At 61.9% G+C, this 10,813-nt stretch overlaps 1 protein-coding gene across 2 annotated transcripts; it reads right to left on the bottom strand.

Annotated features, from left to right (window-relative positions):
- Positions 1–378: 378 nt before the first annotated feature.
- TSC22D3 (TSC22 domain family member 3) lies at positions 379–5,407 on the bottom strand. 2 transcript variants are annotated; one of them, XM_032123855.1, is made up of 3 exons: positions 5,267–5,407; positions 2,169–2,220; positions 379–1,640 (listed from the first exon to the last, which is right to left on the bottom strand). In XM_032123855.1, the coding sequence occupies exons 1-3, from the start codon at positions 5,314–5,316 to the stop codon at positions 1,395–1,397; spliced, it is 348 nt and encodes a 115-aa protein (XP_031979746.1). In that variant the 5' UTR covers positions 5,317–5,407; the 3' UTR covers positions 379–1,394. The 2 variants fall into 2 exon arrangements, with proteins under 2 accessions (XP_031979746.1, XP_031979748.1); XM_032123857.1 differs by lacking the exon at positions 5,267–5,407 and adding an exon at positions 2,502–2,704.
- Positions 5,408–10,813: the final 5,406 nt, after the last annotated feature.

Here is a 10,813-nt window from a genome sequence, read left to right as displayed (position 1 = left end):
GAGCAGAGCTGGGGGTACATACAGCTCCACACAGCCTGAGAAGAACCTCCTCCCTGCTTGTGCCCCCAGGTCTGCCCTGCACAGGTGTGACACAGGGGACAGAGACCTGCGGGTTCACAGCACTTTTCCCTACCACACACCCAGCCCCTGGGAAGGAGCTGCCTGCTCACAGTTCCAAAAACACATCTTGGCTCAGCCAGGGCCATCCAGGGGGGACTGAACCCCCCTGCAAAGGTGGGGAGCTGCCAGGTTTTCCCAGCTGGGGAACAGCACCAGCCCAGCAACCTCACCAGTCCCATCCCAGCAAGTCCCAGCCTCTTCTCCAGTGCCATCACTCTCCCCCCTCTTCCCAGCCACAGACACACTTTGGGGCGCAGGTATATATAAAAAGTAGAGTTTATTGCCATTTCTATCTAGATTTACACAACAGTGTCACCGCTTCTGACATCAAAAGCAATGTCCCATCACGTCCCAGAGAACAGGCCAGGGACAGAGGGGAGCCCAGGAGCACGGGCTGGCTCCTCCACCCCAGTGGGTTAGAGCACAGCCTGGCTTGTGGCTCTGCCCAATGGTCAGTCCAGATCCTCCCCGCGCTGCTGCATGGTTCTGTCACGTGGGATGCCAGAGAGGAGTGAATCTGTCCCCTCCTTGGTGCCACTTGCAGTAGTTGGCTGCCCACTGACAGCCGCTCACCATTCCAGTCTGCCTCCGAATGCCCTAGCTGTTCAGATGGGCATGGCTGGCCCAGAGCAGGCACCCCACAGCCTCAGAGGCACCTCTCATGCACGTCTATACACAGATACAGCTACAGAAGATGCCCAAACTAACAAAACAAGCTTTTTTTCCTTGTAATCCCCACACTGCTGTGCGTTCAGCCATGGACTATGCTGCAGCTGCCATCCCTGGTGCTGCTCAGTCCTGGTTCGGTTCCAGCAGGCTCCAGGGTGGCTTGTGGGACATACCTGCTTCGCTCACTAAACATCGGTCTCCCTCCAATGTCAGGCTTTGCCAGAAAGAGACACCCCCCTGCAGAATGCAACCACGGGCTGGGGCTTGGCGTGCACTCCTTCCAACCGCAGGTTACCATCATGGTGCCAAAGACTGCCCAGCTCTGCTCTTCAGCAGAGCCCAGGACAGGTACACAGATCTCCTCCTGGCACCTGGTGGGTGGTTGGATGGGGAGGAGGGGTCAGCTGCCCCTGTCTTCCTTGCAGAAGAGCATCCTCATGAATGAGACGGCCACTGGCTCTGCGGGCTGGCCAGGGCTGCCCAAGGGGCACGGCTCAGTGCCAGGGTCTGGCAGTCCTTCGTGTGAGATGAAGGCGGAAACGATTTTGCAGGAGATTAAGTAGAAAGAGTTCTGTGGCTCTGCCCACCCCGAGGACAGAGCCACCTTACACCGCAGAGCCCCCGGAGTGCTGGGCCGGGGCAGCCACCCCGGGGCTCTGCTCCTCAGGGCACAGAACCTCTGCTGGGAGCCGGGACTGGAACTTCTCCAGCTGCTCAGGGCTGGCCAGGGTCTTCAGGAGGCTGTTCTCACGCTCCAGCTGGGAGTTTTTCTCCAACAGTTCCTTGATTTGCTCTTTCAGGACCTCCACCTCCTCCCGCACAGCATACATCAGATGATTTTTCACAAGATCCTTCAAAAGACCATGGAAGAGACTGATCAATGGAGAGTAATGCCCTGGGGGTTGCTCCCTCCCTTTCCCAAGTCCTGAGGAAAGTGCCACATGCTGCAGAAGCTTTTTCCAAGGACTATCCCTCCCCACACCCAACCTGGCCAGTATAGTTCCCTCAGCTGCCATCTCTCTGGTATCTCAGCATCCAGAACCACTCTCCAGCCCCCTCCCCAGCCCCGAGGTTTGGGGGGCTGGAGTTCCCGAGCACCCAAGGAACCCGGCTCGGTCAGAGACCCCCAAAGTCCCCCTCCATGACCACCCTCGCTCCCTGCGCACTGCGGAGTGGCTGGAGCCAATGAGCTTCGCGGCGGTCGCAGACAAAGAGCAGCTCTGCCTGGCAGCTGAATGGGGACTGGGGACCCCCGTGGGCAGAGGGACCCCCCGCCCTCGGCAGAGCACCCACCCGGGAGCAGGAAGCCCACCCCCGGGCATAGCACCCGCGTGGTGACGAGGGAAGGTGCGGGGGGGGGGCGCAGCGCTGCAGCTCACCATCGCCTGCTCGATCTTGTTGTCGATGGCCACCACGCTGGCTCCGGAGGCGCTGGAAGAGAGTGGAGAGGCCGGGGGTCAGCACCGAACACCTCCCTTCCACAGGGGTCCGTGCACCGCGACACCTCCCCCTCACCAGTGCATCGGGGCGTCCCCCTCCCCAAGGGAATTCATGACACACCGGTCGCGTGTGCCCTTCACTCCCGGAGCAGCAATGCCCCCCCACCTCATCAATCGGGGGTCGAGTGGGCCCCCCCGGCACCGGGACGCCCCTTCCCCGGAGCTCTGCGGCGAATGGCCGAGGCACCACGGCGCACCGGGGGCTGCCCCTACCTGTTGTCGAGCTTCACGGAGACCACATCCCCCCCGAGCAGGGAGGAGAAGAAGGAGATGGAGAAGTTGTGGAGCTGGTAGACAGCCACCTCCATGGGGGACTGGTACATGCCGGTGCTCATGGCTGCGGGCGCAGGGATGCACACACACACACACGGAGTAAAACGCACTGCGGGGCCCCCGCGCCGCCCCCGCTTATATCGGCGGCGCCCGCCCTGCGGGGAGGGGCGAACGCGGCCGGGACCGCCCGGCGCCCCGCAGCGCCGCGTCGGGGGCTGCGCCGGTACTGCCCCCCGGTACTGCCCCCCCCGGTGCAGCCCCCGGTGCAGCACACTGCCCGCCGGCACTGCCCCCCGGTACTGCCCCCCCGGTGCGGCACACTGCCCGCCGGTACTGCCCCCCGGTGCGGCACCCCCGCTACTGCCCCCCCGCTACTGCCCCCCCGGTGCAGCACACTGCCCCCTGGTACTGCCCCCGGTGCAGCACACTGCCCCCGGTACTGCCCCCCCGGTACTGCCCCCCCGGTACTGCCCCCCGGTGCGGCACACTGCTCCCCGGTACTGCCCCCGGTGCAGCACACTGCCCCCCGGTACTGCCCCCCCGGTGCGGCACACTGCCCCCGGCACGGCACACTGCCCCCGGTACTGCCCCCTCACACCGTGTACTGCACCCCTCTGCAGCCCCTCCTCCCCTTCCAGTTGAACCACAGCACGGCACCATCCCAGTGCAAGAACCCCGCGCTTCAGCACTGTGTCCCCCCTACTCTGCAGCCCCACTTCACATCCGTTGTCTGTTGCAAGCACAGTCCTGGCACCCCCGGCATCCTTAGTACAACCCCCCACAGCCCACACACCTCAGCATCCCCTTCCTGTGCTCCTGGGCACCCAGGATGGGGGTTCAGTGAGGGGGACACACGCACCTGCTTGGGTGCTCGCAGAAGGGGTGAACCCGGTCTGCATTTGTAGGTGCAGCCTGCAGGTCCCTCACAGTGAGGCCTCGTGATTGTGAAGTGGGGGCATGAGGGAAAGGGGAGCCACGGGCATTCAAAATACAACCCGGGGTGCAAAACAGAAACGGGAGCGAAAACCAGAAACGGGCTGCTAAAAAAACCGGGGCGCATAACAGAAACGGGGGTGCAAAACAAACAGAAACAGGAGTGATAAACAACAGAAACGAGAGCAGAAAAACAACCCAGGCGTAAAAAACAACCCCAGGAGGGGAAACGAAAACCTGCGTGCAGAGCAAACCCGGGGTGCAGAACCAATCCAGAGTACGGAACACGCCTCCAGGCTGCAGAACAACAACTGCGGGGTGCAGAACAAACGCGGGGTACAGGACAACACCTTCGGGGTGCAGAACAGCCCCCGCGTACAGAACAAAGTGAAGGTACAAAACGAACTCGGGGTACAGAGCAAAACAACTCCAGGGTGCAGAGCCAACCCGGGGTGCAGAGCAACAAATCTAGGGTGCAGAACAATGACTTTGTGGTGCAGAACAAATTCGGGGTACAGAACACGCCCAGGGTTCATAAACAACCGCGGGATGCAGACCAAACCTGGGGTCCAGAACAAACTCGGGAGCACTAAACACCACCACCCTGGGCTGCAGAACAGTCCCGGGGTACAGAACAAACCAGGAGTACAGAATAACCACACCCTCGGGGTGCAGAACAACGACCCCGGGGTGCCGAAGAAGCTCGGAGTACAGAACCGTCCGGGCGCCCTCGGCCGCGGCGGCCCCGCCCGCCGTTGCATAACCCCGCACCGGGCGGGGGGGCCCCCCCGCGGGCACGGGCGGCACTGCAGGCGCTGGGCCGGGGTGCACGGCCCGGGAGGGGTCTGCCCGTGTTCGCGTGCAGCGGCATCCCTGTGTGTGCACACGCGTGTGCAAGCCCCGGGGTCACGACGGGTCCTTCTCGCGTCCACAGAGCGACTTACACATAGAGCGAGAGGGTCTCCTCCGAGGGGTGGAAGCAGGGCCCCTAGAACGCCCCCCGCATCCCGGGGGCTGGGGTGGCACTGCCCACGCGGTGCTGCCCCACTGCCCTTGGCTGCCCACTTATCTCTGCCCTCTGGATATGGGCCTGGGGGAACTTTGCTCAGTGGCTGCCTGCTGCCTCTGCCTCCAGGGGCTCATCACCCTGAGGCTGATGCTGGATGGCAGAGCCCGCACACGGCATAGTGTCCAAGAAAGCGTTAGTGCTGGCAGGGCATGTGCACCCCAGGGATGCTGCAAAGGACACCAAATGCCCCAATCCAGGGGGGACTGAATGTGCCTGCACTTGGCTGTTGGAAGAGGCCAAGCAGCCCTGACTAGTGGGTGTGCTGCTGTGACCCTTCCTGAAGCGGGGAGGGGGAGCAGAGTGGAATTTCCCCATCAGAAAGGGAAACTGAGGCACAGTGCAGCACGGCTGCTGCTGGGAGCAAGACCTAGCCAGGCAGCTCTCCACAAATCACAATCCCCTCCCAGGGCAGGGTGAGAATGCTGTGCCGCCTGTGGACCACAGCCGGGCGTATGCAGGTGCCCCAGGACACGCGCGTTTGATGTGAGGACGTGAGAAAGCATTTTCTCCCTGGTGGGCCCATCTGGGACCTGTGGGAGGGATGATGCACATCCCCCTCTGTCAGCACTACTCCAGCCCATGCAACGCTGCTGAGCAGGGACTGAGCAGGGTGCTGGCACTGCAGAGAGTAGGCCGGGGTCTGTCCCCCAAGCCCCGGGGCTGGCCTGTGCTCCCCCCCTCACCCACACCAGGCCCTACTTACCAGTCCCTCCTTCTGAAGAGGCTCGGGGAGTACGGCGGTGGGAAGGCCATGCCACCCCGTGACCCCGTTCCAGCCCCTCTGTTCCCAGGGGCGATGCTGGCTCTGCCTGTGGCTGCGTCCCCCCAGCTTGCAGTGGCAGAGACAGCCTGGGTGTTGGCTGCATCCAGGGGCTCCAGCCACGGGGTAAACATGCTGGGGGATGACCTCAGCTGCACTCAATTGGCCCTTTCAAGGCCGATGGCCAGTGTGCCATCCCGAGCTGCGCGGGTGCCCCCCTCCCTGGGGGGATGAAAGGCCTCTGTGTGCACTTGTCCCCAGAGTGGCTGGTGGTGGGCTTGGTGGCAGCCCCTGGGACACAGCTTTGTTCCCTTGCTGGGACAAGTCCAGACCACCCACACCAGGGGTCCCTTGACTCAGTTTCCCACTGCAGCTCATGAAGCGTGCTGGTTTCACTGTGGAGAAGACAGAAGAGATGGGGAGAGCATTTTCTCCCACAGCTGTGCCACCTTCTGCAGAGAGGTGTCAGCAACAGGGAGGTGGGGTGGGCAGACCCCAGCCTGCCCCCAGCCCTGGCAGCTGTGCCTGTTTTCCCACCTCCTGTGATCTGGCCCCCTGACTCCTGGCTCAGCCTCCTTCCCAAAGGAAGCCCTAAATCATTAGTGGCAGGGACCAAGGGCTCCAGAATGGGCAGACCAGAGCCTGGCTGGTGGTCCTTGTCTCACAGCTTGAGGTTCCCGGTCCCTGCCTGGTACCTTTCTGATGCAACACTCAGGCACCAAGGACTGAGGAAAAAACCAAGGAGTTCTGCAGCTGCTGGAGTGAAGCTGGAAAATGCTTTGGGGGGGAGATTGCTTCAGCTCTGCCACCTCCAATATTTTCCCCATGGAGCTGGGTCTATTGCAAAAATAAACCAGAGTAAGTCACTGATTTCCCTGCAGTCCCCCTGGGTCTTTCCAGCCAGCCCTGCCCACATCACTGCTCAGGGCATGGACTCCTCAGTCTGAGGCTGGGCAGGATGCTGTCGGCCTTTGAGAGGCCACAGCGCGGGATGCTCTGGAGGGATGAAGAAGCAGAAGTTTCTTTCCAGGCACTCAGTAAATGAGGGATCCCTATGCAGCCTGTGGCCAGGGCAGGTCAGGCCGGGCAGGGGGCTGCAGCCCCCTCACAGCCCCACACCCTCACGTGGGGATGTGGCTCCTGAACATTTCGCTGGGTGCACACACCCACGGCACACCTTGCAGCCCCTACAAGCGAGTCCTGCCTGCACATGCGCGTGCACACGCAGCACGCCCACACCCCCTGCATACACACGTGTGTTTGCAGCCCACACGAGCGTGTGCCCTGCACACAGGGACACACCCTGCACATGCATGTGCACATTGGTGCGCCCTGCTCACACACATGTGCAAGCACATTAGTTTAGTACCTGGAGCTGACGATCTTGGGGGTCTTTTCCAACCTGAATGTCTCTGTGACCCTGTGACACACTCTGTGTGCCAAACAAATGCTGCTGTTCCGTGTGCAGATGCACGAGCGCTGCCGGCACCCCCTGCACATGCTGCCCTAACAGCTGACACACGGCCCTGCCTGTACTCCTGGTGTCAGCGGCACGGCGCAGGACAGCTCCGCGTGCCCCTGCATAGCGGGAGGGCACCCCCAGCCCACGGGTGTCACCTGTAGCCCTGCTGGCACCTCCACAGTGGGAGCAGCAGCTCCCAGCTCTGCTGGACTCTGCTTTGTGCCAGCTCTCCCCAGGAGCCCCTCTGAGCTGCCCCAATGCCCCCACAGCAGCAGGGTCCTACATGGGGCTCCAGCTGCACCCCAAGTGGTGGGGGGGCCCTTTCCTAGCACACCATGGCCCTGGCCTTGCCAGGCTCCTGTCCCACCACCTGCTCCTGCTCCTCCAAGCAGAGCAGGGTGGGCAACACACCACCTTGCTCTTCCTAAAGAGCAGGGCGCATGGACTCACAGTTACCCTGTGGCACCAGAGGCCACAGTCATGGGTGCTTGGAGCAGGCTGGGCGAGAGGGGCCAGTGCTGTGAACTGCATCCCCAAGGCAGCAGCATGGCAGCTCCTGCATCTACACACAGTGACAGGAGGTTCATCAGGCCGGGCCCAGCTCGTGCCTGTGGTTATTTTGGTAACAGCGACAGCAGCCGCAATACAGGCTAATTGTGACACTAATTGTTGTGCTCTCTGGGGGAAAAAAAGCACCCGTGGCTGTCATCGAGCAGTGAGGAGAGGTGGTGACACCAGCCAATGATGATATCACCCAAGCAGTGGCCCTGCAGGACACCCCAAAGCTGCCAGCAGCGCCTAAACCCTTACACAGCCTGTTCCTCAGCCCAGAAGATGCCAGCCTCCCTCCTGGGTGACATTAAATGACAACCCCCTCCTCAGCAACTGGACTTGGAGTTCGGCAGGCCCAACAGAGCTCTGCCAGGCTGGAGCAAGGGAGATAGGGAGTAGGACGAGGGGATTATCTCTTGCTGCCTGGCATCCCATACCTGCATAGTGCTGTGGGTCAGGGGACATGCCCTCTCCCCACAGCCCCAGGGACAAGACGTGCTGTTGTACTGAGCCCTGTGTGTTGGACCTGCACCAGGCACTGCAGTGCCACACACCAGAGGATGCTCCTGTCCTGGCAGCGGCCGATGGAGCCAGAGGGGTGGTTGGGGCTTCAGGAGCAGCCCTGGCTCCCCAGTCTTGGCTCTCCCCCTGCTCCAGGCTGTGCTCACAGCTCCGTGGCAGCGTTCCTGGCTTGCTCTCTCCCAAGGACTCAGCTCAATGGGAGGAAGGCCCTTCAGAGGGTCTGAGGCGTGGGAAATGTTTATAGCCTGGCCTCAGAGACACTGGAGAGCAAACTGGGAAAGGCGCAGAGCCAAGGCTGCCCAGGCTGCTCTGCAGAGCCAGATCTCCTGCTCCAAGGGTCAGAGCAGAGTGGGAGAGGAAAAGCTACTGCTTGCAAACACACAGCTAAGAAAACTCTGCCTGTCACAGCCCAAAATACTGCAACTGTGGTGGTGCCAGCCAAGGGACTGGGGATGCCGGTGCCAGGGCATCCTAGCTGTGCCCTGCAGGAATAGAGGGAAGTGTGGCTGGGGACACTGGTGATGGCCGGGGCCTATGGGAGACTATGGCAGGAAGGGCTGGGTGTGGGACAGGGCTGAGGGGCTCCAGGTCTTGTCCAGCACCTTTGTCCTGGTTCTGGGAAAGGAGAGGTAATGCCAGGGGCTGCCCACAGGCAAACAGGCAGCTGGGTCATCTGCCATGCCAATCCCACCATCCTGAACAGCAACTGCCTGCCCTATGGCACTGGCATGGGGCTGTTGTGCCAGTCCCAAGGGCTGTGGGCCTAGCACTGCCAAAGTACACCACACCAGTTGTCCGATCTTGGTTTCCTCCTCCTGGAGATTCCTGGCTGAGCTGCTCCCTGAGGCCTGGCACTACCCCCCACCTCAGCTGGTGCCCTCCAGGAGCTGTGTGGGACATGCAGAAGCCTCATGCAACCAAGAGCCCTGTGACATGGAGACCCAGGTCATGCCCATCAGAGCCTTGGAGGGGTCATAAATCACCCAATCCAGGGCATGTGCTGCTCCAGAGCAGAGGGCAACTATTCCCGGGCACACCTGGAAGTGCCTGGGTAGGGATGCACCCCCTGCCTGTGGAGCCGGTGCTGCTGGCCTTGCCTGGTCCCAGTCCCAAGCCAGGAGACATCAGAGGCATGTGTGGCCCACACAGAAGCGGTGGCCTCTGCCATGCTGGGGAATCCCAGGGAGGGTATAAGTGAGGGAAGGCTGGAGGGGAACCTACCCTTGGGAAGGCTGACAGAGAACATGTCCTCCTTCCCTTCATGCCCAGTGGAGGCAGAGTGAGCTCTGTGTCCATGGGCAGGGGACACAGGTGACCCACCCTGCCAGGCAGCAGGCATGGTCAGGGATTGTTGTGTGGAGACTCCTCCAACCTGTCAGGCTGGAAGCAGTGTGGGGTGGTGGAGGGAGCCCTGGCAGGCTCCTGTGTCCAGCTGTGGGGCTGCCTGCTTCCTCTGATAAAGGTACTTGGCTGTACTCCCAGTTCTGGTTTTTTTCTAGCCTGCAAGTGCACACCCTCGAGCCAGCCTGCTGAGAGCTGCAATTTTTCTTTAACTTTGTCACCAGACCCTCTTCTTCCTCCTTTGCCCCTAGTAGAAGTTGCCTCCCAGCAGTTGTGTGAGGAGGGGAGGTCAGAGAGGACCCAGTTCCAGCCAAGTCCTTCTCGCCATGTAGGAAGCCCTCAGAGTCACAGCTTCCCCAGGCATGCTGGTGTAGGAGAGGAAGAGGAAAAACGGCTCATTTGGTTGTTACCAGCCCTGGATCATGTGGCCAAACATCCCACCTTGCTGGTGTTTGTCAACACCAGCCCCATGCTGCCGCCAACCCAGTGTGGGCCCTGGGCACCCTTGCACCTCACTGCTCCCCCCAAAGGGTCCCACAGCTGCCAAACACTGAGGTGAGGGTGCCTGGTATGGCACAGCTCAGTGAAAACCCTGCAGCTTTCTCTGAGCATCGTGGCTGGCTGTTGGGGGAGTGCAGCTAACCCCGACCATGCTACCCCCTCCCATGGACCAGGGATGCCCAGCCCCAGGGAGGACGGCAGGCTGAACCCTTGGCAGAGCTTTAATCCACAAATCTGTCCGCAGAGCAAAGCGTTTCACACCCACGGGCCGGGGCTGGAGTCCTGTCACTGAACTCGCTGTTATCGCCTCCTGGTTACTCGCGCCCTGCCCCGGGGCTCCTGCCAGCCACAGCTCTGAACTCCAGAACTGTCCTTGCTTCTTAGCGTACTGTGTCATGCTGGACAGCCCCAGCTGGATCACCCACAGATCCTGGCTGCCCTTTTCTGGTCCAGTTTCAGGGGAGTGGGGATAGAGCATAGGTGGTTGCGACACTGAAGGGCCCCCCCGCAGCACGAGGGCCACGCGGCGCCCTTGAACCCCACGGCAGGCGGGCAGGGGGCTGCCAGCCTGGGTTCTGCCTCCCCCAGCCCTTCACCCAGCTTTGCAGCGATCCCAGCCCGAGAGAGGAACCCCAAAGCAGGGCCTCTGGCATCCTCCAAAAACAATCCCAGGCCCCTTTTCAGGCAAGAGCGGGCGCTCCGAAGCCCTGCTGGGCGCCGGCAGCTGCTGCCCTGCGGCGTGCGGGAGTGCCCGCTCGCTAATTGGGAGGCAGCTCGTTATGTAATGAGGACGGAGGCAGGGGAGCTGCGAGAGCTGTGCAGCGCACCCCACGCTACCCAAATCTGCTCTTCCAGCCCAGAATAAGCCCTGTTTATGGAACCCCTCAAGCCCTTCACTGGTCCCTTTCACAGGTCCTGGTGCTCTCCTGCCTGGCCGAATGCTTGGAGGGAGCCCCAGCAAGAGCCCAAGCAGCCCCACAAGGCCCGAGGGACAGCTGGACCCTGCTGGGGGTGCGAAGCCCGGACAGACCAGAGCCGGCGGGGGCCGGGGACACAGGAGCTGTGCTCGGCTGGAGCATGAGCCAGCACCCGCAGGAGGTCAGGCAAGGACA

This window comes from Corvus moneduloides, chromosome 14 (genome assembly GCF_009650955.1).
Source record: "Corvus moneduloides isolate bCorMon1 chromosome 14, bCorMon1.pri, whole genome shotgun sequence".
NCBI lineage: Eukaryota > Metazoa > Chordata > Aves > Passeriformes > Corvidae > Corvus > Corvus moneduloides.
The sequence above is the reverse complement of the archived record's forward strand: the minus strand, read 5'-3'. Positions and strand labels throughout refer to the sequence as shown.